Genomic DNA, 26,407 nt, shown 5'->3' with positions numbered 1-26,407 from the left:
AAAAAGAAGAAGACTCACAGATACAGAGAACAAACTAGTGGTTACCATGGAAGGTGGCAACACAGGAGTGGGAGAGAGAGGCACAAACTTTTGAGTGTGAGATAGGCTCAAAGGTGTACTGTACAACACAGGGAATATAGCCAATATTTTGTAATAACTGTAAGAAAAAGTAACCTTTAAAATTGTATACAATTTTTTAAAATTTCCATTAAAAAAGATCTCTTCTATCTATAATCTTCCCTCACTTTAGCATGAATGTATCCTCTTTGGCCTTTTTGTAAAGGATCCGGTTCTACATAACGGGCTGTAAAAGCTTCAAGGACACAAAACTTTCAGGGGTCAATGTGTAATTGTTTTCTGCTGTAAGTCTTCCCCTCTGGTTCTTCTCCTCCATTATGGATTACCACAGTTCTCATGGTCATCCATTTCTTTCTGTTCTAATGGTCAGCACGAATTCAAACCTTTAACATCTTTGTACATTATTGTACACAGTCTTTTATTGTTCCTGCTGTCAAAAACATAGATTTAGGTATATCTTTTAACTGAATTATACATAATTCAAATCATGAACATAGTTTAACCATTCTTTGAAAGATGGAAACTTAACCAAATTATTTTGTACATTTTAATATACCCTAAAACTCTTCTAGAATATTTTATTAATAGGACCTAGTAGTGAGTAGACAGATTAAAAAAAAACATTGAAATATACAGCAGCAAAGTGCATGCTTTATAATCTGTGGATCCACGCAGAACATAGCATGTAGGTTAGTCAGGCATTCTGTAAATAATTATCACATGAGTTGATGCATTTCTGTTTGTTGAGAGACTTCCTAGCTTGGATGGGTATGGTGATGATCCACAAGGCTTCTTTAAATCTGTTTGGTTCACATTCCTCCCTTTGTAGCCATCTAGCCAGTTGTTTGTTCTTCTCCACTCAACCAGCATTTAGTCAGTACACATTTGCCTATTACATGATGTACACTAGCATGTCTGTCATGTAACAGAGGATACAGCTAGTGAGGATACAGAGGATACAGCTTGCTACCAAAGGAAGCAAATGTTTGTAATAAAACAAACGATGGTGCAGTAATAAAGGGACATTCCGGGAAAGGGTACCATTTGAGGACAAGGTGGAAGGGGTGAATGTGTACTGGCACAGACTGGGAAGAGGGTTTTCCTGGCAGAGGAGACAGCTTGAACAAGGGGCAGGGATGTGACAAGGCATGGTGCGTTTTCACTAAGGAACTGGGTGGCTCCCATTGAGAGATGTTTGGAGACAGGAGATGCTGCCAGATCTGGAGGTTAGGCCTGGATTGTGAAGTACTCTGTGTGATGTGACCATTAGATACTAATATTAAATAGGCGAGTGAAGCATGACTCTTCTTTTGTTTCTGTGTTACCATTTGCAGGAAGAGAGTTCTGGTAACAGGCTGGAGGACAGTTCTAAAAAACACCCAGATACAGGGAAGGCAGTCACAAGTTGTTTTTCAATTGCCCCCAGCTGAGATGGTCAAGGTTTGAAGTCCAGCATTGTTACTTTTGTCAAAAGATGCACTTCCCTGTTTATGGGATTCTGTGGACTGAGGTAGGCAGCCGTCTTTTCCGCTTGGAGACCTCCTTAGGGAGGTAGTGAAGAGCCAGGACCTTGTGGAGGCTGGGCCCAGGGAACTGGTAGGGTCATTATTTTTTAATCTGAGTAGAAACAGCAACACTGACCAGAAACACTGGGGTGGTCTGTGGATTCTTAGCTTCCATATGGGCTCTGGGCAGTTGCTCCAGCACTTCAGGACCAGTGGTCAATCTGGACCAGAAAGGAGTTGGGCCCACCCAGGCAGAGGTCTGCTCCCATAATCTCATAATAGCATCCTCCTCTCTGGAAATGACAGTTTCTTGTTATTAGTGCTGCTTAAGGGGAAGCCACTGTCACAGGAAGGCTTCGTGTCTTTCACCCCTGCCCCAGGCCCCAGCTGGCTTCCCCTCTAGAACCCACATTACCCTCGAGCACAGTAAACAAGATAATTAGGGCACAGCAAGATCATATAGATCTGATAGACAGAGTGCCTGAAGAACTATGGACAGAGGTTCATGACATTGTATAGGAGGCAGTGATCAAGAAAAAGAAATGTAAAAAGGCAAAATGGTTGTCTGAGGAGGCCTTACAAATAGCTGTGAATAGAACAGAAGCGAAAAGCAAAGGAGAAAAGGAAAGATATACCCATTTGAATGCAGAGTTTCAAAGAATATCAAGGAGAGATAAGAGAGCCTTCCTCAGTGATCAATGCAAAGAAATAGAGGAAAACAATAGAATGGGAAAGACTAGAGAGGTCGTCAAGAAAATTAGAGATACCAAGGGAACTTTTCATGCAAAGATGGGCACAATAAAGGACAGAAATGGTATGGACCTAACAGAAGCAGAAGATATTAAGAAGAGGTGACAAGAATACACAGAAGAACTATACAAAAAAGACCTTCACAACCCAGATAACCATGATGGTGTGATCATTCACCTAGAGCCAGACATCCTGGGATGTGAAGTCAAGTGGACCTTAGGAAGCGTCACTACAAACAAAGCTAGTGGAGGTGATGGAATTCCAGGTGAGCTATTTAAAATCCTAAAAGATTATGCTGTGAAAGTGCTGCACTCAATATGCCAGCAAGTTTGGAAAACTCAGCAGTGGCCACAGAACTGGAAAAGGTCAGTCTTCATTCCAATCCCAAAGAAAGGCAATGCCAAAGAATGCTCAAACTACCGCACAATTGCATTCATCTCACACACTAGCAAAGTAATTCTCAAAATTCTCCAAGCCAGGCTTCAGCAGTATGTGAACTGTGAACTTTCAGTTGTTCAAGCTGGATTTAAAAAAGGCAGAGGAACCACAGATCAAATTGCCAACATCCATTGGATCATCGAAAAAGCGAGAGAGTTCCAGAAAAACAGCTATTTCTGCTTTATTGACTATGCCAAAGCCTTTGACTGTGTGGATCACAATAAACTGTGGGAAATTCTTCAAGAGATGTGAATACCAGACCACCTGACCTGCCTCTTGAAAAATCTGTATGCAGGTCAGGAAGCAACACTTAGAACTGGACATGGAACAGACTGGTTCCAAATAGAAAAAGGAGTAAGTCAAGGTTGTATATTGTCACCCTGCTTATTTAACTTATATGCAGAGTACATCATGAGAAACGCTGGGCTTGAGGAAGCACAAGTTGGAGTCAAGATTGCCGGGAGAAATATCAATAACCTCAGATATGCAGATGACACCACCCTTATGGCAGAAAGTGAAGAACTAAAGAGCCTCTTGATGGAAGTGAAAGAGGAGAGTGCAAAAGTTGGCTTAAAACTCAACATTCAGAAAACTAAGATCATGGCATCCAGTCCCATCACTTCATGGTAAGTAGATGGGGAAACAGTGGAATCAGTGACAGGCCTCATTTTTGGGGCTCTAAAATCACTGCAGATGGTGACTGCAACCATGGAATTAAAAGACACTTGCTCTTTGGAAGAAAGGTTATGACCAACCTAGACAGCATATTAAAAAGCAGAGACATTAGTTTGCCAACAAAGGTCCATCTAGTCAAAGCTATGGTTTTTCCAGTAGTCATGTATGGATGTGAGAGTTGGACTATAAAGAAAGCTAAGCACTGTAGAATTGATGCTTTTGAACTGCGGTGTCAGAAAAGACTCTCTAGAGTCCCTTGGACTGCAAGGATATCCAACCAGTCCATCCTAAAGGAAATCAGTCCTGAAAATTCATCGGAGGGACTGATGCTGAAGATGAAACTCCAATTCTTCGGCTACGTGACGTGAAGAACTGACTCACTGGAAAAGACCCTAATGCTGGGAAAGATCGAAGGCAGGAGGAGAAGGGGGTGACAGGATGAGATAGCTGGATGGCATCACTGACTGGATGGACACAAGTTTGAGTAAACTCCAGGATTTGGTGATGGACAGGGAGGCCTGGTGTGCTGCAGTCCATGGGGTAGCAAAGAGTTGGACACGACTGAGCAACTGAACTGAAGATCATATAGACTACACACCTAGAGTGATTTCCCCTTTTTGTTGCAATCAGGGTAGAAAAAAGTGAATGTCAGTTTTTAGATAAAAGATAGCCAATTTAGGGTCAGACTTGGCTTAAGTAGTTCCAGGTGCCATAAGTTTGTGCTGTTCCCCTAATCACATCTTACATGACCCTTCTGGGTCATGGGGAAGTGTGATGGGGGTGTCCCTGTGCACATCCTGGATTGTTCTCTGAGGGGGGTTCCTTGAGGTGTACACTGGGGGACTTTTGAAACTTTTGGTGGGGTTCTTGGGGTCCTCTGGGGAGTTCTTCCAGGCCTTCCTGGGAGGTTCTCAGAAGAGTGTCCTCTGGGCTATCCTGGGGGGTTCCTCATGGAAGGGTGCTTGAGGGGTTTTAGAGGTTCTGGGGGTGCTAGGAGGACTCCTTCGGGCCTTGCTGGAGGGTCTGGGGCTGGTATCCTCTGAGCCTTCATGGGGGTTGTAGGAGGACTGTCTTCCAGGCCTTTATGGGGGATTCTCCGGAGGGTCTTCAGGGTCTTTCTGGAGAGTTCTTGGAATTCCCAGGGGTCTCTTTGGGGGCCCTCCTGGGACGATCCTGGGGAGGTGTCCTCTGGGCTTCCCTGGATGATTCTTTGGGGATCCTCAGGGGGTTCTTTGGGGGGCTCCTTGAGGCCTTCCCGGAGGGTCTTCGAGAGAAGGTGTCCTCTGATTTCCCTGGGGGTCCTCGGCCTTCCCAGGGGGTTCTTTGGGGATCCTTGGGGGGAGCTCTGGAGGGGGCCTTCGGGCCTTCTTGAGGCATTCTCCGCGGGCGGGGGAGGTCCCTCGTAGGTTCTTCAGGCTGACCTCTGGGAGAGCTCGTCAGTCCCGTACTCAGGAGGTGGTGGGTTCGGCCCTCACAACCGGCAGCACGCCAACTACTGCCTACCCGCCGTGTGCGCTCAGTTGGGAAGGGGCGGCCGTCGCGCGTTTGTCGGTGACATTCCTTTCCCGTGCTCTTTCCGGGCGCGCGACGGGAGGCCCGCAGTCCTCAGGTAAGCGGAGGCCAGGGCCGCCTGGGACCGGTGGGGCTGCGAGGAGAGGGGCCTAATGAACCCCGAAGGGCGGTCGAGGCAGGAGGCTTTCCGGCTACGCCATCCTGACATTTCGAGTCCCTCCTGGTGGGCGGGGCCAAGCTCCAGATGGGGATGTCGGCAATGCACTAGAGGCGTGGCTTGGCTGTCGGGCGGGGCGGGGCCTCGAATCCCAAGGGCGTGCCTTGGTCCCCCGGGGGCGGGGCTTGACTCTCTGACGGGGCGTGGCGAGGCAGGGCTCTCCCAGGGGCGGTGCCCGGCTCCCCCGGGGGGCGGGACTCCGCGCTCCTGGGGGCGGGGATAAGGCTCCCTGGAGGGGCTGGGCGTGGCGTGGCGGGGCTGGGCTCTCCGGCGGGGCGGGCGGGGCTCGGCTCTCGGGCGGCGCGTGCGCACGGGCGGCGGCGGCGCGGCGGCCGTCAGTCGCCGGCATGGCGGTGTGCGCTCGCCTCTGCGGCGTGGGCCCGTCGCGTGGATGCCGGCGCCGCCAGCAGCGCCGGGGCCCGGCCGAGACCGCGGCGGCCGACAGCGAACCGGACACGGACCCCGAGGAGGAGCGCATCGAGGCGGGCGCGGCGGCGCTGTCCGGGGCCGGGGGCGGCCGGAGCGCGGGCCCCTCGTCGCCCCCGCGATGCTCGCTTCTGGAGCTGCCGCCCGAGCTGCTGGTGGAGATCTTCGCGTCGCTGCCCGGCACCGACCTGCCCAGCCTGGCCCAGGTCTGCACCAAGTTCCGACGCATCCTGCATACTGACACCATCTGGAGGCGGCGCTGCCGGGAGGGTGAGTGCGCCGGGGCGGGGCCTGGGCCCCAGGGGGCCTGGCTGGGAGGGGCTGGGGTGGGGTCCCCACGGGCTGTGGAAGGGCATCTGCCACCGAACAGGGATCCAGGGGGCAAGGTCCCAGCCACTGGGGGCTGCTGTGACCCCGGGGGCCCCTGCCACAGATCTGGGGGATGGGTTCCGGGCGCGGCGGAGTTCATGGGGTGCTCAGAGAGGGGTGAGGGGGTCCCCCAGCTACGGGGGCCAGGACGCCGAGGGCAGTGACGCGAGCTGGGGCTGGGTTTAGGCCGGGGAGCTAGCTGACGTCCATGACACCCTTCTCGGTCCCCAGTCCTTGGGGCGGAGCTGACGAGATCGATGAGGGTGAACTTGAATAGTTAGAGGACCCCGAGGGTTTGGACGGTCTCGAAGGCGAGGACCTGGTCTGTGAAGCGGTGGGTTGTGAAGCAGACATTGCTGGAGCGTATGCCCCGCTCAGGGATGCTGATGTCCGAAGTGAGGGTGGTGAATAGTTTTGTAACAAATCCCCTGAAAACAGCTTTACTTAACCCGGAGTTCAAGGCTCTGTATTCATTTGAACGTTGACAGATCTCTGCTGTTCATTAAACTCTAGAGTTTCAGTAAAAAGGATAGGTAAGAAGAAAAATCAAACAATGAAGGACAACAAAGGGAAGAAAGTAAAAAATCGTCAGAGGTCCCTGCTATCAAAGATAAACCACTCTTAAAATTTTGGAAACTGTCTCTCCGTATGCACATGTAGAGTCCTGGACACATTTCTCTGTAAATGGGACCGTATCATTTATGATCTCATAGAGGGTTCAGTATAAAAAAGCTTCATAGTGTTCTACTGCCTGTGTATGCCACAGGCTAGTCCTTTACTGTTAGACTTTTAAGCTTGCAGTTTTTCCTTGTGCCATCGAGACTGCCTTTGCATTTTATAGGAATTTGTGGGAATTATGTGTACCTTTTAGAACTTCTGAGACTATCTTCTTGGGGTGTAGCTTTCTAAAGTGGGGTTGTGGGCAGCAGGGAGGCTGTGCATGTTGATAACACCTTACGTACTAATTGCCCAGCTGTTGGTATTTACATCCCCAGGAAGACTTCACGAGAAGGCTTATTTCCCCAAATCCACTCCAGAGGGGGGTCAGTCAGTTCATCATCTTTATACCATAAAGCTTAGTGGTCAGCCCTCAGGATTGGTCGTCAGTGGCTAGGCTCTGTTTATCTGCTCTGAGTTCCTGGACATGCTGCTTCCCTGGCCCAAGTGTTATTGGGAAGTGCTGCTCCCGTAGGGTGACTTTGAGGGTTAAATGAGATGATACAGATGAAGCCCTCACACCCTAACTGGTGATGATGCTTCATGGCCATTTTAATTTCACATTTTTCAGAGGCAAAGAGAGTTCCACCTTTTCATTTGCTTTGTTTTGCATTTTGTACCCTTGTGAGTCCCAGATTTGTCACAGATGTTGCTTTGAGCATTGCAGTTTCCCCATCAGTCAGCCAAACCTGTGTGGTGGTCTCTAGGGGAAACTGTAAGATATGTAGGAACAGAGGGTAACAAGACTTCCGTGTGACCAGAAAGCTCAGAGGTGTGCCACAGAGTAAAATTAACCAGAGGTACAGCTCAGGACAGGTTCTTACAACTTCTAGTGGAAATGTGAAAAGTCCTCCTGAAGATGTAGAAGGACTCAGGGGCAGGTGGAGGATGACCCTTTAACCCTTCCTTTCCTGCTTTTGCACCTCTCAGCGCAGCTCTCTGGGGACAGCAGACACCGTGACAACTGGGCCAAGGCTGCCTCTTCACCAAGGTGGCCTGGCAGTCGGGAGAATTTTCACTTTGAGAAATTAAAAAAATGAAAGACAAACGTGGTAAAGCAGACGCCTTCTTAGTCACCCCCAGTAAATAACAGTTAAGCCTTCTGTCATATTTGCTTTTGATTTTTCTCCCTTTTTTAAAAAAAAGAAAACCTTCTAGCCAGCTCTCAAATCCCTCCAGGTCAGCCCTGTCTTTCCCACTCCCAAGAAGCAGCCATGCTTGTGGGTTGAGTTTTCTTGTGTGTATATATACCTGTAACACCCCCAACATTGTCTTATAGTGCTATAGTTTTTCAGAAATACATCATCCGTGAGTATTATGTGTCTGTCAACTTGTGTTTTTAAATTCTGTCCATGTTAATACATTTAAATCTGGTTCCGTCTTCTTGAGCACTGTGTGGTGGTTCATAATTTGGAGAGGGCAATGTGTGGTCCTTTGCTCATTTCTGTTTTTCTCATTGCACACAGTGTGATAGTGAGCAATCTCATATGTTTCCTTGGATGCAGTTAAATTTGATAATTTCTCTGAGGAATATATCCAGAACTGGTGTCGCTGGAGTAGGGGACTATGAGTTTTGTTGTTTTGCTAGAAACTGGCCAGTTATCTTGCGGAGGGTGGGGGGGTGATTTTTCACTCCAGATATTAACAGGTGTGTTTTCCTCTTTGCACACCTGTCACGAGGCGTGCACAGGCAAGACACTGAAGGTAACAGGAGTGCTCTGTGCTCATCACAGAGCTGCCTTTGTGGTCTGGATTCATTATCTTGTTTAATCCAGTGTCCCCTAAATTCTTTCTGGTTTCAACCATTCGTTTCTAAAAATCTGTGCCAGTCTGGGTGAGAAACAGCATCTCATTTAATTTGCAGATGGCTGATAACTCATGAAGATGCACATTTAAAAAAATAGAATTATTGGCACTTTTTGGTTTCTCTTATTCGTGTATCCTTAATCTTTGCCCCTTTCCCCCATTGTTATTTATTATTATTATTATTGATTTGCAGGTTTTATTTAATTTAATCTGGATCGATTTCTATTTAATACATACAAAACATTTTCTCATAGTCAATAGTCCTTTACTTTCAAACTTCTCTTATAGTCACTTTTGCAAAAGTTACAGCATTAATCAAAGTTATGTACTGTTTGCTTTCGGTTTAAGTAATCATTTTCATCCCGAGGTTATGGAGGTTGTCAACAGCCAGGTCTTCAGTTTCACTTGTTTGTTCTGGTAACTTCAACTTCCAGTTCATCTGGGTCCAACATTGGATGGTTGGCAGTCCTATGTGGCATTCATAGTCATCCCATAGGATTAGTCTAATTACTACTGGAATATGTATAAGGGTAGTCGTGTGTGAGACAAGTCTCATTTCTCTGAGCACCTAAACATCTCCCATCCTGAACTAGACACTTGGTTGTGGTGGGAGATAAGGTCAAAGTCATGTACACAGAGGCAAAAATCAAAGCGTTCCCAGCCTTGGTGAGCAGGGGGTAGGTGGTCGCAGCCTACCAGAGTTCCTGGCTCTGAAGCCCCAGGTCCAACCCTGACGCTTGTTAGTGTCCTGGGAGGACAAGTGAGGCGTTAGTGAGTGTACGCATCTACTGCTCAGAGTATGCACCTTTGCTTTCTGTGTTTTGATAATCAGTTTTCCCAGAGGAGAAGACAAGCCATAGAAAGGGGCGTGGGGAGAGGGTGCTGCACACCTGTGTTTTGTTTTTAAAGTTTTTTTTAATTAAAAAAATTTTTTTTTCCTACCCCTGTGTTTTGTTGCTTCTAAGAGTTTTGGGCTGTGGGCAAGACATGCGAGTCAGAGGCTCTTTTTATTTTATTTTTATTTTTTTTAGTTCTACCACTTAATTGCTACCAACCCATCTCCCTCCACCCTCGTGCACACATGCTCAGCCATGTAACCCCATGGACTGCAGCCCGCTAGGCTCCTCTGTCCATGGGCTTTTCCAGGCAAGAGTACTGGAGTGGGTTGCCATTTCCTTCTCCAAGGGGCTCTTTTTAAAATGAGAGGATGACTCGGGGGCAGGTGGAGGGTGGTGGGGGAGGGACCCTAGAAACTTAAAAGTGAGGTGGCTGTTTACAGCGCTAGTGTGAATCTCACAGTTTTCAGTGTCCTAGCACTAGTAAATCAACAATAATAAATCAGTAGTTTTTATAGAATTTGGTTTTCTGAGTCCCTGCCTAATGGAGCTGTTGGGTTAAATAGTTTCTTTGGACAGGTGAAAGAAAGTTGCTACTCAGAAGCCAAGTATGTGCTTCTGTTTTGGGGGCAAGTACACCAAATAAGTGATATTTCCCCTCATGGGAAAGCAGAGCAGCTCCGGCCTGCAAGGCGGTGCAGGGTCGGGAGTGAGCTGTGTTTCGCCTCTCCCCATTTCCAACCCCTGCCCACCCCCACCCCCCAGCCATGTTTTGATGCATCACTCCTTTGGCTCCAAGCCTCCTGCAGTTACTTGCTTGTGGGGCTATAAATAAGCCATCATTTCTCAGAGCATAGGGCAGAAGCCAAGTCCATTCTTTGCCTTTGACCCTGATGAGGCTTTGCTTGGTTAATACTTTACTATTTAGTTAGTGAATTTTGAAACACTGGCCATTTTTAACATGGTTCATCCCTGCAGCACTTCGTGAGGTCTACCTGAGGCTAATACGTCTAGAAAATTCAGACTGTGATTCCAACTCAGAACGTTCAAATAATAGCAAAAGATATGTTTAGAAACAAAGGAAATGCTCACTTGTAAAGACATAAGAGACATAAAGTCAGGTTTCAAGTTTATAGTATATAATTTGCCCATTTCTTCTCTTGATGGTAAGTGCCTCAGTAACCCCTGGAATAATATTTGTATAATATTTTGATCAGTTGTAAGTCTAAGGTGGGCTGAAATTCCATCATAATTAGAAATATACTTTCCCTATAATGTTTGAGCTGTATGACAGAAATGGGAAAATCAAAAGTAATATTTAATTTTGTTTTTGCATAAAGAAGAAAGCACTATTTCTGTTCTGTTTGGTATGCTGACATGAAATGTGAAAAATGTGGCTTTTGATAAATATGGCTGAGCTTGGAAGGATCATCCAGGGAGGAGGTGAAGTGGGCAGGTTGTTGGCTTTGGGAATATTTTATGGTTCTTGTTAAGCAATGCCTGTTGAGCCTGCTTGTTTTGGGGGTGTGGGGCAGATGGTGGTGTATAAACAGACAGTCCAGGTAGTGGGAGTATCCCTGTCCCAACCAGGAGAAGAGGAAGCCAGGTTGCCACAGCAGGGTCTCAAAACTGGAGGGAAGCCCTTATCCTGTCCCTTTGCTCAGTGACAAGGCTACAGGCTCTTTATTTTTCGGAGTTGAATCATGTATGCTTCTCCACAGAGAAACCTAATCCTTCCAGTTAGCAGAGTAGGAGGGGTACAGGAGACACTTCCTCTTAGTGGACGTCGCTAGCCTCAGAACAGCAAGCTAGAAAGTGCGTCTGGCCCCCAGGAAGTGCTGAGCCAAGATTCCCCCTTGGCCATGTTTAACTGGACAAACACGGGTACCTTGCCAGGAAGAACTGCTGGGCTGTATTCACTGTTTCTCTGTGTTTACAAAATGGTTACGTAATGCAGTTGAGGATCTTGGTTTGTCTTTCTGGCTGGAAGGAGTGTGTCTTTGGGACTGTGGAGGAACCACTGTCCTCTGAGAAGCCCAGGACTGGTCCAGGAGGTGGCCTGGGTTCTCACTCATGAGTCAGCATCCTTTGCCAGTGGGGCCCTCGCTGTCCGCCTCGCGGTGATGGGCAGGGGAGGAACCCGGAGTAGCCAGCAGGCCTGCTTACTGAATATTAGTGGGGTGTCGGGGAGTATTTGAAATCTGAGAGGAGGTCTAGGGAGACATGATGGCAGAGTTAGACTCCTGCTTACTCCCTGGTCTCAGGTCTCAACCCCCTGAGACCCAGCAGGGGTGTGTGTACCAGGAAGAAGTGTCTTAAGAATGACAGATGGGCCTCAGTGGGAGTGGGGCTCCCTTGGCCAGTGGGTTCCTGTCATGGAGCTGGACAGGGTTAGCATCTTCTGGCTGGAGGGGTGAGGCTCCTGTTGGCACTGAGGCTGTTCATCTTTGCAGAGGTGGAGCTGGTTGGGAAGAAGTCGCATTGACTGTGTAGGTGGCATCAGCTGTCCTGGGGAACTGTTTGCTTAGCAGCCCGAATATTCTAAGTGTTTAATAGGAAATGCCCATGGGCCTTGTCTAGGTTTGCTTTTTACATTCGTCCATCCTGAGATGAGCTGGCTGCAAAGTGCTTTTCCAGATCTGCTACATTATTATTATTTTTTTCTTTAAAAAAGCATTTCATGCAGTTACAGTAACAACTAAGGAAAGCAGCAAGCTGGGGGACACACAGGAGTTTGGAACCAGTGCTCTGCTGTTGGAGGGGTGTCCTTGGAGCAGGAGGCCCGAGAGCCAGTTGCCTGAAACCCCCCCACCCCGAGCCTGGTGGACCCCCCCCCCTTCTCTACCAGCTCCCACCCCTGCCTCTGCCTCCTTTTTTAGTCTCAGAAATTCCAACCATACTTTATTAAGGGTTATAATTATCCCATAATCTAGTACAAACAAAAATGAGCTACGTTTCCAATCAATACTGCCTTTTGGTTTTATTTGGGGAGCTGAGTTTACAGCAGGTGGGAGAGGACCCAGCTGCATTCCCCCAGCCCCCTTCCTCCCATTGCTGCCTTCTGGGGGCCACAACTGGGCCCCCCCAGCTTTTCTTCTGCCTTTGCCTTGCCTGGCAGTGCGGTGGCCTCCACACTGGACCCCCACCTGTGCCTCCAGGTCTGTCTCTGCCGGCTCCACCCACAGGTCGCCCCATCTGGGCGCTTTGCTGCCTGAGCCTGTCAGTGCTCCTGTGTCTCCCTAGACCCCTGTCTCTGGAGGAACAGAATGCCCCCCGTTCCCACTCTCATCCTGTGTGCCCCTTGCTTGCATCAGAGTCGGTCCTGGCACTGTGGCCGTCCAGCGTGGCAAAGCCCTCCTGAGGGGCCTTTATTGGAGCATGGGGCTGAGTGCCCTGTAACCACAGACTCCAGGACTGGGGCAGCCTGTAGAAGGATGTCGTTAACTTTGTCACCTTCGGTTCTGACACAGAGCGCCTGCACATCCCAGCCACGGCGGGCACAGGTGCTGGCTCCATTCACCTCTGTCTTTTCTTCCAGGGTCTTGGAAAGTAGCATGTGACCCTTGGGTCCTCCTGTAGGGGCAAGAGAGTGGAAAAGAGAGAAGGAGAAAACTCTCACCTGTCCCCACCCGTGGAGATGGAAAAGACCTCCTGCACATTAAAAAACACGTCTGTGGGTGGGGGCTTGGGTAAAACCTGGACAGGGAGGACCTCACTGGACGGGAAGTGAGTGAGGAGGGCCAGGAGCCCCTGGTGGTTGGGTCACGGGAGGATGCAGCTTCAGTGTTGACTCAGCCCAGATTCCTGGCCTGTTTTTCCCTTTTGGCGAAACTTGCGTTAAATAGCTTTTTGGAAATTTCCTGTTTGGAATATTTTGAAGTGGCAATTTGATTTTTTTTTTAATTGTGGTAACATATACAGAAAGTGAAATGTACCACTTTGACCTTTTTGAAGTGGGTAGTTCAGCAGCATTAAATACATTCACATGCTTGTGCAGCCATCACCACCATGGCCAGAACTTTTCCATCTTCCCCAGCAGATGTTCCATCCCCATGACACAGTAGCACCCCGTTTCCCCTCTCCCAGCGCCTGGCACCCTCCATTTCTACCTTCTGTCTCTATGAATCTGGCCCCTCTGGGGACTTCGTATCAGTGGGACCATACAATACTGCCCTTTTGTGATGGGCTCATCTCACTCAGCACAGCGTCCTCAAGGTTCAGCCAGGCTGTGTCGTGTGCCTGCCTCTGTTCCTTTTTAAGGCTGAGTAATATCCCACTGTGAGGATGGACCTGTTTTGCTTATCTGTTATCCATCAGTGGACACTGGGGTTGCCCCCACTTCTTGGCTATTGTGAACAGTGCTGCTATAAGCAAGGGTGAACACACATCTCTGAGTCTACTTTCACCTCTTTTGAGAATGTACTCAGAAATAGGGTAATAGCTGGATTCTGTGTTTAAATTTCCTCAAGTCTAGCTCAGCCAGCCATTTTTCTCCCCCTTTCCAAGCTTTTTTTTTTTTTTTTAGACTGTGTTGCTGGTTTTAGAGTAGACACTTTCAAAAAAGATTTTCACAAGCTGCCTGATGTACTAGTTTAGCAAGGAAAGTTTTTGAATTGCTGGCAATTAGAAAGCAGCTGTGGGTAGCATGGTTTGGTGTGCTAACTGTAACCATCTTGGGCAGAAGGGTGAGTTTTTCTGGGAGGGAGGCTCGGTGGTTGTGTAGGTACACTGGCCTTAACGCTACTTTATGGCATTTCCCCACAGACTTACGGAAAGGTTTATAGAACTATCAGGGGATATGGAATTGTTGTTCCTAGCCATTGTTTAAAAAAAAAAAAAACCTTTCCCATCATGTGGAAAATACCAAACATTTCTTGCAGGAACATTTGGGTCAGAATGACCCAATTTGTTCTGCTTTGGTGAATGTATTATCTTTGGGGAACATTGAGGAAAACCCCCTGAGCACTGCCGTAGTTATTAGCACTGTGTCATACCTTTGCTTTCCTTCCCATTGTCAGTGGCCTTTTCTGTGGTTGGTTTGTCTGCTCGTGCAGGTTTGTCCCCTGGGTGCTATTAACAGCGCCTTTTCTTGACACGTTGTGCAGAGAGATTCAGTGTTTCAGTCATCCAGAGTTCGAGCAGTTGTTGGGAGGCAGCGCGTTGTTTCCCTCGGGTTGGACGATTGCTGGACTCAGACAGGAAAACGACAGACCAGGTCGCCTGCCTTCAGCAACTCGGCACTGGGAGGTGTGCGTGGGGCGGCACCGATGCCTCAGCGAGATACAGGCTGCCGGAGCACGTGCGGATACATCTCTGGTCTATGCCCTGCATCTGACCGGCAGTGTCCGCATGTATCACAAAAGTGCAACGGGAATTTGCCGTATGGCTAAGGAACTCAAACAGGGGCTCTGTATTAACCTAGAGGAGTGAGAGGGGGAGGGACGTGGGAAGGAGGTTCAAAAGGGAGGGGGTATATGTATACCTATGACTGATTCAGGCTGAGGTTTGACAGAAAGCAACAAAATTCTGTAAAGCAATTATCCTTCAGTAAAAAAGTTAATTAAAAATAAGAATAATTGAGAGAATAAATTTAAAAAAAAAAAGAGTGCACAGTTCAGAGGAGAAGGCTCCCCATCCCCTGCCCCCTAGTGGGCTCCCAAACCATCATGTCCATCGTGTCTGCAAGGCAGTAAGAGGCAGGTCTTGTTGACCATGTGCACTGGTTGCTGCTGGAAGCCAGGGGAGGAGCTGTCCTTTCAGAACCACACAGCAAACAGACCGAGGTGCCGGTCTTGTGTGGTGACAGCTTTGGAGCGCACTGTCATTGGTGCAAGGGAAGGACACTGTTTATGGGGAGCACCCAAGGTGGTGACAGCCCCGTGGTTGTCCGGCGGCCGCCTGGCCATGGTAGGAACTCATGAAGGCCGTTCGGTGTGGGGCTGACCCGCTTCAGCTCGACCGCCGGCCCTGGCGGGAGTGGCCCTTCCAGCTGGTCCCCCACGTGGTCTGAGAGGGTTTGGGGCCTCTCGGTTGATGGTGACTCATGTGACATGCAGGTGTCACCCCTGCCCCAGGTCACACACAGCATATTTCACTATCGAGTTGCTCACAAGTTCTTGCGACTTGCATGACTCTCCGGAGTGGAGTCCACATTCTTTTTGGCAGGAGGGTAGCACGTGTGCTTTTGTGTGATCACGAGCCAGGCCATGGGCTGTTCGTCAGCAGGGGAGGCAGGGAGATAGGCCCGGTCTCAGGGAGGTTGCCAGGTGGTGACCGCCTTGCCCCAAGTGGCTGCTTCACTGTCTGCAGCTTGAGCTTGGCTGGGACACTGTCGAAATCCTCGCAGCCATAGAAGCATTGGGTTGACGTCAGACGTTCCACTGAAAAGACCAGGCCTTGGCAGTGGGAGGGGCCGTGGTGTGACGAGGTGGACAGCCCTTTGCTGGCCTTCTGGAAGGACTGCTGAGTCACCAACCTCTCCTAACCTGGGGCCCGTGCCTGAGGTGGGGTAGAGTGCTGTTGTAGAGGTGGTATCAGGGTTTTGCTTCAGGGCTACCCTGGGCAGCCCCAGCTGTGTCTTCACTTCAGAGTCAGTGGCTGCACCGGGGTCTGGGGGCCTTTGTGGAACCCGGACACCAGTGATGGTCTCATTTCCATGGGAACGCACAGCATTCACCGTGTTCATGAGCTGGTTGTCTGGTGTGGGTTTGAGCGATTAGGTTTCCAGAGCTTATCAGAATAGACAATGCAGATTGCTGTTTCATTCAGAGTGGTGTCGTCTAAAAATAGAACAGTGGCTTCACCGGTGAGTTAGGTGTTGACTGAGTGTGGAGAAGGTCCATAAAACCTCCGCAGTGGGAGAAGGGTCAGGCTTGGAGGACACGGCCAAGGCTGAGGCATGCCCACCCCACCCCCTCCCCTAGTCTTTCTTTTGCTGCTGCTTTTCTTGACTGTAATTCCCAGCAAACGTTTCTTGTTACAGAGTACGGCGTTTGTGAAAACTTGCGGAAGCTGGAGATCACGGGCGTGTCTTGTCGAGACGTCTATGCCAAGCGTAAGTTACTCTGTTGTCATTTCCCACTGACTGGTTCCAGAGGCCGACCCTCGCTGAGCAGCACCCACGTAAAGTAAAAGCCCACGGGCCAGTTCTCAGAGGCCCCCTTAAAGTCAGAGGTGACGCCGTGGAGCCAGCACAGGCATGACAACGCTGGGCAGGCGGGGGTCTCTCTTCTCCCCGTTTCTGGCCAAAGCATGACCCTGATTTTGCAGCACAAGTGCATCAGGTGTCATTTATCTGGAGATGTGGTCGCCCTGAAAACAGCTCTGGGTCCTGGCCCACAGCCTGGTTGGGGACGTGGCAGCAGGAGTGACCATGATGTGTAACAGCAGCCGGGCCCCTCCTCCCCGCCCCAGCCCCTGTCCTTCCTCAGCTCGTTTCCTGCAGGAGTGGTGAGCCCCCAGTCCCCGCCCCCATTTCTTGTCTCCACCACTTTGCCTTCCAGAGTCACGAGCAATGCTCCCTGATGCCCAGAGCCCCTGCCCCAAGCATCTCTTCTCTGGCCCTCCCTCAGGTGTGAGGCTGTTGGCACTGATCCCACCCAGGGTCCCACGGGGCAGCCCGCCTCTCCCTACCTGGGCTGGGGTGGGATGCACTGTTAACCCTTGGGCTGGGTTGTAAAGGATGGTGTAAGAAAGACCTTTGGCCTAAGGGAGACCTGCTGAGTTCTCTGGAAAGGACCTTAAGTGTTCATCTTAAAAGCATCTTGGTAGAGTTTGGTTTTCACTGTCTTTTGCACTTTGTACCAGTTGTGCAGAGAACACGCAGGCCAGGTGGTACTTCTCTCTGAGCTGATTCCCTAGGGAGCCGGGGCTGGGTCCTATGTGGGGACACCTGTGATTCAGCACGGGGGGCTTCCTGGGAGGCCAGCCCCTCCTCATGTGGCCCACACCCGCTGCACAAACAGAGTGGGCCACGGTTGGCCCCTGAATCCACGCTGACTTCCTCATCCCCTCAGACTTCTCTCTACCTCAGTCCCGTGGCCACTTGGGGGGTGTTAGATTGGCAGGTGTCCCTGGGTTAGAGTTTGCTCACGAGTTGGGAAATCTCCTGTCAGAGTCTCTGGGTTTCCGTGGATCTTCCCCTGAGGAGCCCAGACACCCTGGACACAGGCGGTTCTTGGTGTTGATGCTCAACTGTACCTTCAAGGCAGCCACGTCCCCCCACGCCCCCACTCCCACCAGAGCCCTGCATGTCCCAGCCCTGCTTCTGCTACCTCCCAGCACCCCAGTTCCTCACTTGCCAGGGGCCTGGGCTGCATCCTTGCCCACCATAGCCACCATCCCTGCGCCCCCCCCACCCCACACCTGTCCTTGGTCCTGGACTCCCACCTTCCCCCACTCCTGTCCTTGGTGTCCTGGTCCCCACCCCTCCCCCAACCCCACCCCTGTCCTTGGTCCTGGACCCAGTGGTGGTCTGCACAGGCTTTCCCACTCCTCCTTCCCTGTGCATGTTCACACTTTGGTTTTCTCTCTGACCTCTGCTCCATGTCCCACTCCCCAAGAAGACATGTCTCCAGGAGAAGTGGACCTGGGGGCCCTAGTGGTCACTCCTGGGAAAGTGGAGTTCCTTCCGGTCCTCTGGTCTCAGGGACGAGAACAATGCTCTTTTGAATCCTGCAAAGCCCAGAGTTCCAGGGGTGGAGAGCTGGTTGTGTACCCTCTCCTCCTGCCCTCTGTCCTGGGGGTGTTGCCAGGGCCCCGCTCCACCCTCAGCTCCAGCGTTGCTCCCCAGAGTCAGAGTCTTTGAGTCCGGGGAGTCCAGGAGGCCACTCTCGCTGTGGGCATTAGTATCTGTCTGAACCACACTGGCCATAGCAGCCTCTGTGAGCACAGAAACGAGAGGCTTCCTAGATTTGGGAAATGGTCAGCTGTTTCCTTGAGGGTCTAATACGACAAGTTCTTATCATCTGGCCGCTTGAGTTTTTTAGGCCATTTGATGATATCATGTCAAAGTGACTTGAGTTCCCTGTAAGAGCTGTAAGCCCTGAAATAGTCCTGGAGGGAGACTCAAATATGCCTGGTGTTGGGGCTGAAGCTCCTGGGGGAGAGCATGCGTGAGAAATTAAGGCCCCCGCAGAGCTCATCTCAGCTGCGGGCAAAGGGGCTGGGGCAGCTGTCCTGTGGAGGGGACGTCTGGGCACAGTGGATGGGCTGGTGAGCAGGAGAGGGGTGGTCCAGCAAGAGGGGACAGGACCACAGCGAGGTCACAGGCAAAGCAAGACATCTGGAGAGGTTGTAACTGCTGGCTCGCAAACCCTCGAAAGTGGTTGCCAAATGTAGAGGACAATTCGCACTGTCTGTTATCCAGACACTTTCCCAGAGTGTCTGATCTGTCCCCGCCAGCGTGAGCTTCAGCTTCCATCCTCACAGCCCCAGAACCGTGTTTCTCTGAGTTTGCTCTGAGGACCTCATCCTTAGCTTCCAGAAGAGGTGGTGGAAGAAAGTCACCCCTCTCCTGCTTAGATAGTGGGCCCAGCTACCTTGATTCAGGAGCGAGGGGTCTGACTGAGTTCGGGGGCTGGCAAGTACTGTCCTTCAGCACAACCAGCATGCTCAAACACAGCAGGTGAAGGACATGCCAGGTATGCACCGGGCAAGCCTGGGATCCTAGCTGGGGCACAGGGCTGCCTACACAGTCACCCCAATATCTGTGAGTATGACCTCTGCCCTCCCTGCTCAGTGAGCCTGGTTATCGTGGTGGGTGATGGAGAGAGAGCGTGGGGTTGGGGAAGTCCCGAGTGGGCCTGTCATGGGGAGTCCCCAGCATGGATCACTGACTGGCAGCAACGCCTGTCACCACGATTCCTCTGGCCAGGCCTGCCACCATGGCGAGTGCCCCCACAGGTTCCGGGGGCCGAGGACGTACGGGAAGTGTGTGACATGGGTGAGCAAGTGGTGAGTCCAGTCGAGAAGGCGGAAGCCCCCTCAGCCCCTTGCCTGCTGTGTCTGTTCAGGTATAAACCCGCGCGTGAAGTCGGGACGTTTCATGAGAATTCTGCCCGATTACGAGCACATGGAGTACAGAGACGTGTACACCTGCCGTACGTACCCCCACCCCCAGCCCCACCCCGGCTTCCGCTTCTGTGGCGAGCACGGCCGAGATGCTGCCGGTAGGGCCTGTTGCTCAGGCTCTGGTCCTGGCAGCGGGCTGACCTCTTGGCTTTCGCTGGTTTTCACCTCCTGAGTGGCGGCCCCGGGGCAGCTATACAAATGGACCGGGTTTCCGCAGCCGCTTTGGGTTTGGGGTTGTAGCAAGCACGAGCGTGTGTTGCTGTGTATTTTAACATTTATTGCTTCTTGAAACAGTAGAGCCTTAAAACCTACCTCTTCAGAGATGAAGTGTGAGTGTTCACATCCAGGCTTTGTAGTCATCACTTGTTAACAGTAGACGTCAATGTAAAAAGTTTACACACACATATACACACGCAACAAAGGACCTAGAAATGGTGGGTATTTTCTCCTTTGATGGGCACCACTTGAGCTCCAGACATCTTCCTAAGCCGTGTTCCACAGGGGACGAATGCTGTCTCTGTTTGTATTGGGCTGAGCCAGGACGCACCGGAAGCTGTTTTCATGTTTTCGAGAAGCACAGGGAGCCCCCTCCTGCTCTTCTCCCCTTCCCCCCAGGCGTCCAGGGGCCAGCGTCGTCTGCATTGAGCAGACCCGCTCCTGAGTCTTAGAAAAGCATAGTTCCCAACAAAATCTGCTTAGAACAGAGAGAGTAGAGTCGTCAGTGGAATTTCTCCTAAACCCCACCAGACTCCATGTGCTGGCCAGTCCTGTTTTACTCAGGGGTCATCCCGGAGTCTGGGCAGGGCTGCCCGAGTGTGGGCAGCGTGCTCTGGGGCACTGTGTGGGCAGCGTGCACTAATAAAGCCACCTCATATGTTACCCAGGCCCAGGGGACTGGTGCAGGAGTGGTCACCACAAGCCCGGGCTGGGCTGGCCAGCTGAAGATGTGAGTTCTGTTCCTTTTCTGGCCCTCTTGGGAGTGGGCTCTCTGGAACACTCTGTCCTGGGCTGTGCTGTCCACCCCCCGCCCAGCAGTCAGTGAGCCAGGCGCCACCTGCAGCCCCATGGGACAGACAGTGATGCTCTGAGTATTGATGAGAACAGCGGATCGATGGTGCTGGCTGTGCTGAGGGGAACCAGGTGTCGCGGGCTTCTAGACACAAACAGACGAGCACTTAGAGGTTATCATGTCATGGGGCTGTCACAGGCTTCTTCCAGGGCTTAGGCTGTCAGGCTGATGTGGAATTCTGACGCGCCTTTGGGGGTGACCGGGAAGCGCCTCAAGTGGTTTTGAGGGGTGTCCTTTTCTGTGCCCAGAGGGTGGAAAGAAGCTTCCTGCAGTGATGAGGATGTGTCCTGAGTCCCGATGGTTCACCATGCTTCTGGGAGACCACATCTCAAGTGTCTGGACCAGAGTCACATGTGCGCTGTCCCCATTGTTTCTAGCTGACGCTACCTTTAGGACCTGGTTTAGCAGGGGACTGCTGGCGCCTCAAGCTGTTAGTGTAGTTATAAAAGCGCAGCGGAACGCCTGGAAGATCTAGAACACAGTGACAGTAACCAGTTGTCAGCATTGGTTGCCTTTCTCGGATAACTGGTCTGTTATTTTAGATGGTCTACTAGACTATCAGGGGAAAATTAGCATGCGTGAAAAAAAGAAAAATCAATTTCTACTGAAGTTGAGCTTCTGTACCCCCAGGTGTTGTTCCAGGTTCCGGTGTCCTAAGGTGTCCTAACAGAGAGCTTCTTGACGTCCGTGCTCTGATGCTCTCCCGAGCTCCAGAGGCGTCTGCTGTGACGACTGGCTTGTGAGGAGCAAGGCTCTGGACTCTGCCTTGTCCACTTGGGCTCTGCCTGGAGCTGTGGGGCCTCAGGTCCCCAGGTCTCTGGAAGTCTTCTGCGCCGCATTCCCTTGGACCCGAGAGACACTGTCTCTCTGCAGCCTTGTGGCCCAGATCATCTGCTCTTGGGGGGGGAGGGGGGCGGTGTGTGTGTCTAGCTAACTGACAGTCTTGACAATCCATGTCTGTAAGATGTTGGGATTGTACTGGGGGGGTGTGTGTTGCCTTTACAATGGCTCTAGCACATGTCTGTGTGTGTGAATCGATGGTGCACTTTGAACTTAAAAATAACCTCATGCACCTGTAGGGCTGTGGGCTTTGAGACTCAGACCCAGCATTCTGGCAGTGCGTCAGGTTGCTCAAGTAGACATGAGGTGTTTGGTGAACATCAGCCCCATGGGTGAGGAGATGTTCAGGCCATTTTTAATCCTCAGGTATAGATGACATGGGGTGTTGTTGGAGGGGAAGGCCTCTCCAAAGTCCAGTCTGCCAAGCGGAGCTGAGAACACATTGCAGAATGGCTACGGAGAAAGGCAGGAGACCATCAGTAAGGATAAAGCAGAAGGGTGCTCCTGGAAAGGGCCGTGGGCACCAGTGGGATGTGTCTGAGAGAAGAGAGTATGTGTCTGTGGGATGTTTCTCCTGACTTTGTTTTGTGTATCGATTTTGTATCCTGCCACATTACGAAATTCATTTATTCACTCTAAGTTTTTGGTGGTGTCTTTAGGGTATAGTGGGCTTCCCTGGTGGCTCAGAGGTTAAAGCGTCTGCCTGCAATGCGGGAGACCTGGGTTCGATCCCTGGGTCGGGAAGATCCCCTGGAGAAGGAAATGGCAACCCACTCCAGTATTTTTGCCTGGAGAATCCCATGGACGGAGGAGCCTGGTAGGTTACAGTCCACGGGGTCGCAAAGAGTCAGACATGACTGAGCGACTTCACTTTCACTTTCACTTTAGGGTATAGTAGCATATCATCTGCAAAATGGTGACAGTTGTATGTCTTCCTTTTTAACGTGAATACCTTCTATTTCTTTTTCTTGCCTGATTGCTCTGGCTTGGGCTTCCAACCCTACACTGAATGAACATGGGGAGAGTGGGCATCCTTGTCTTTTTCAAAAAGCTTTTTGCTTTTCATGTTTAATGTGCTGCTGGCTGTGGGTTTGTCACACATGGCCTCTATTGTGTTGAGGTACGTTCTCTCCATATCCTTTTTATCATAAATGGATGTTGCATTTTGTCAAAGACCTTTTCTGCGTGTATGGAGAGGCTCACGTGGTTGTTAGCCTTCATTTTTTGAATGTGGTGTGTCGCATTGATTGATTTGCGGATGTTGTGTCATGCTTGCATCCCTGGATAAAACCCCCTTCATCATGGTGTGTGGTCCTTTTTGGTTTGCTGATACTTTGTTGAGGATATTTGCATCTGTGTTCAGCAGGAATATTGGCCTTTAGTTTTTTTTTTTTCTCATGGTGTCCTTGTCTGTTTTTAGTATCAGGGTCATGCCAGCCTCACAGAGTGAGTTTGGAAGTGTTTTTTCCTTTGATTTTATTCCAGCTACCAAGAGTTTCTAGCAGTTGACAGGCGATACCGTCAGTTGCATGTAGGGTTTTCCTTTGGGCCTGAAACCTCAATTCTGCACGACAGATGTAGTGATTCAAGAATGATGTTACGGTCTTGCTGGGTGGTGAGCTGGCTGCCCTGTGTGTGGTGGTCAGTGATAGCTGCTGGGAGGACAGCAGGGAGAGACTGCTCAGTCTCAGCTCATGCCTGGGAGAGTTGGGTCTTTTAGGCTGGGTGTTGTCGAGTGTGTTGGCGTTTCCCACTTGGCTTATTAAATGGCCCTTCCCATTGGCAGATGAGAGTTGGCTGGCCCTGACTAGGACAGAGTGTTTTTCTGTTAGCTCCTGGGCTGAGAGGTCCCTTAGTCATCTTGGACCATTGTTTCTGTTGTGGTAGTGGTGGTGGGGTGACCTGAGAGCCTGGGCTGGTTTTCTGAACACAACAACACTGACCTTGGGGATTGGTGGTTGGCAGGGTCTCTGAGCTGGTGCTCCTTCTGGAAGGCCCAAGTCCTGCTTCGTGGGGCTGAGAGTGGGACCATTTTCATTGTTCTCACTGAGTTAAAGTGTGGTTCTCTGGTTTCTGGTTCCTTCGCCTGTGAACTGGAAGGCCTGTCTTCCCTGGGTTCCTAGGAGTTGGGCCCTTTGAGCACATGTGCTTCTGGTGGGAAAGCCCCGAAGGGTCTGACCCCGCCCACTCACTGGCTCGGGTCCCAAGCCCACTGCTCATGAGCCGGTGTTACGTGTGCCCCATTCAGCGTGCATGTGTGTGTGTTAGTCGCTCAGTCGTGTCCGACTCTTTGCGACCCCATGGACTGTAGCTCGCCAGGTTCCCCTGTCCATGGAATTCTCCAGGGAAGAATACTGGAGTGGATTGCCATTTCCTTCTCCAGCCCCATTCAGTAAGTGGGACTGAATCCCGTTTATTCGCCTGACTTGAATGGTCAATGCGTGTTTGGAGACAGTGGAAGGAGGGCTCGTTGAGCTGGGGATCCTCCTCCAGGCTGGGGAGCCCTGGGGTGTGTTGAGCGCCTGGGCCTGGAGGTGCTGAAGACTCTGTCCTAAACCCGAGGGCCCCTCCTCTGCTTGAGGCAGGGTGTGGGCGTGGGTCAGAGGCAAGCCCGAGGGCAGGCACTTGAACTTGTCCGTGCTTGTTCCGTCCTGCGGTCCTGCGGCCGTGGCGCCTTAGAGCCAGCCTCCCAGCAGGCACAGCGCACTCGGTGCTGACTCCCCCTCCTCACCCTGGAGTTTCGTGTGGCTCAAGTGGATGCTTCAGTCCGAGGGCCGCCGGGCCATGTTGAGTCTTTCAGGTCGCTTCTGTTGGACTAACCCTGAGACTTTCTGAAGAATGTGTTGTAAAACACAGGCATCACGTTATCTTAGGGAATCATGTGCCTCTGGGCCAGCGCGCTTCCAGCCCACCTGACGCGGGTGGTCTCTGACGTTCCCTCCAGTTGTCCTGGGGGCCTAGGCTGGGTGGGCCAGCCTCGTGTAGGCGGGAGCCAGGGGCAACCCATGTGTGCTCACCTGCATAGAGCTTGCAGTCCAGAGACAGCTGCTGCTCTCGGCACGCATGGGAGGCTGGACTTTTTTTCAGAGAGATGCTGCTTTTAAAGCAGAAGGAACTCACCTTTGGAAATTGCCGAGTCAGTGGCAGATTCTTTGAACAGACTTTCCAGGGGCTTTGGGATCAGATTGATTGATCTTGGAAAGATGGGAGACTGGAGACAAGAGAAGGCCATGCTGTCTGGGCCCATTTGATTTTTTCTCCACAGTTCTATGGCAGCATTTTAAAAGCCTAACAGAAAAGTAGAGGGAATTGTGCAGTGAGCATCCACTTACCTGACTCCGTAGCTCTCTGCCCCACTTCACCCCCACACACCTGTGCATCCATCCATTGTATAATGTCCTGTGTTTCTAGGTAAGTGGCAGACGTTGGTCTGTTTTACCCCTAAACACCTGCATGTGCGCTGCACTGTCTGGAGCTCAGTATTTGCTTGTGACTCTGACCCTGCTTATTATTGCTTGTTTAACAAACAGAAAACCTATCAGGGCATAGTCGTGAGACAACCAGTGACTTTAATGTGTGTGTTGTAAGCCAACTCAGAAGACGCATGTCCTGAAACTGCAACCTTGGGGAGGCTGGTGGAACCTTCCCACCAGTTGTCTGCCCGCCCTGCAGGCTCAGGATGGTGCTGGACCCGCTTTCCCCATCCCTGTACCCCAGACCAAGTGGTGGCCGCAGAGCTGCTGTCTGGGCTCGGGTCCCTCCGGGCTCTGCTGCCTGGCCTTCCTCCCTGAAGCTGTGATGATGCAGCTCCTGCACTCGGAGACCATCCACGGCTCCCACTGGGTGTTAGCTAAGGTTCTCAGACACAGAACCAGTTCCTTCATGTAGAAAAAGAGCAGTGTAAGCAATTGGATTGCACAACTATGGAAACCCTGATCAATCCCACGATCTCCAGTCAGCAGCCTGGAGACCCAGATGAGCCAATGGTGTAGTTACAGTTTGAAGTCCGGCAGGAAGATCCCATGTTTCAGTTCAAATCCAAAGGTTGGAAAAGACTAATGTCCCAGCTCAACACAGTCAGCCAGGAGAAAATTCCCCTGTGTCTGTGGGAGGGTTAGCCTTTTTGTTCACTTCAGGAAGAGCCCACGATTAGAGTTTGAAGTTAGAAAAGACTGATCTCCCAGCTTGCAGCTAGGCAGGAGGAGTTCCTTCATACTCATGGGAGCACCAGCCTTCTTCTGCTTGGTCCTTCAACTGATTGGATGTGGCCTACCACACGAGGGAGGGCAATCTTCTTTTTCTGTCAGATGGCAGATTGAAATGTCACCCTCATCCAGGAATAGACACACACCAGAATAATGTTTGACAAAGAGTGTCTGCCTGCCTCCTGCCCCCATGGCCACATCCAGTTGACACATGAATTCTAGCACCACACACTGGCTATGGTGAGACCCCAGACCCTGCAGCTGGCAAGCAGGGCCCTGCATGAGCTGGTTCACTTCTTTGTGCAGTTTGCTCATCTTTTCACTTTTTCACTTTTCACTGTTCACTCCACAAATACCTGTGCAAAGGAAGTGGAAGTGAAGGACTTTTCCCAGGGCATCGGCTGCACTGGCCATGGCCATGGGCATGCAGTGGGATCTCAGGTTGGCCTCAGGTGCCCTTTTCTCTTATTGTCCCCAGTAAATATACATGCACTGCTTTTGAAATAAGGCAGGAATGTGTTTTTTTTTTTTTTTTTTTAAAGAAAGATGACCCAATTTAAATCTTACTCTACCGCCCCATGACATTTTGGATTCCGCCCCTGGTAGAGTCCCATGCTTACTCCCATTGTGGAGACCAATGGGAGGCTCATCACCTCACCAGGGTGCCCACTGCACGTCTTTCAAAGGCAACATTCCTCATCACTAGAGCTGATCTGCAGAGGCCGGGTCTCAAAATGACCCCGTTATCATGCTTTCTAAAGACATTTTTACTCTTAGAATGATTTAGGAACTTGTAAGATTTACTTGAAGCCACATTTGTTTGCACAGCTCTCTTGCGAGCCTTCATGAGTGACCTCTTCATAAGCCCCACGCCCTGCCAGCGCCCTTCCCTC

At 50.9% G+C, this 26,407-nt stretch overlaps 1 protein-coding gene across 2 annotated transcripts in view; it reads left to right on the top strand.

Annotated features, from left to right (window-relative positions):
- The first annotated feature begins 5,470 nt into the window (after positions 1-5,470).
- The window catches only part of FBXO31 (F-box protein 31), a 34,392-nt gene continuing 13,455 nt past the window's right edge, over positions 5,471-26,407 (top strand). Inside the window, exons 1-3 of one of the 2 annotated variants that reach the window (XM_065925162.1) lie at positions 5,471-5,871; positions 16,312-16,383; positions 19,343-19,429. In XM_065925162.1, coding sequence (XP_065781234.1) covers positions 5,523-5,871; positions 16,312-16,383; positions 19,343-19,429 — 508 coding nt within the window. In that variant the 5' untranslated portion in view covers positions 5,471-5,522. The remainder of the gene's footprint in view (positions 5,872-16,311; positions 16,384-19,342; positions 19,430-26,407) is intronic. The other variant, XM_065925163.1, reaches the window with a different exon arrangement.

Source organism: Muntiacus reevesi, chromosome 2 (assembly GCF_963930625.1).
Source record: "Muntiacus reevesi chromosome 2, mMunRee1.1, whole genome shotgun sequence".
NCBI lineage: Eukaryota > Metazoa > Chordata > Mammalia > Artiodactyla > Cervidae > Muntiacus > Muntiacus reevesi.
The sequence above is the reverse complement of the archived record's forward strand: the minus strand, read 5'-3'. Positions and strand labels throughout refer to the sequence as shown.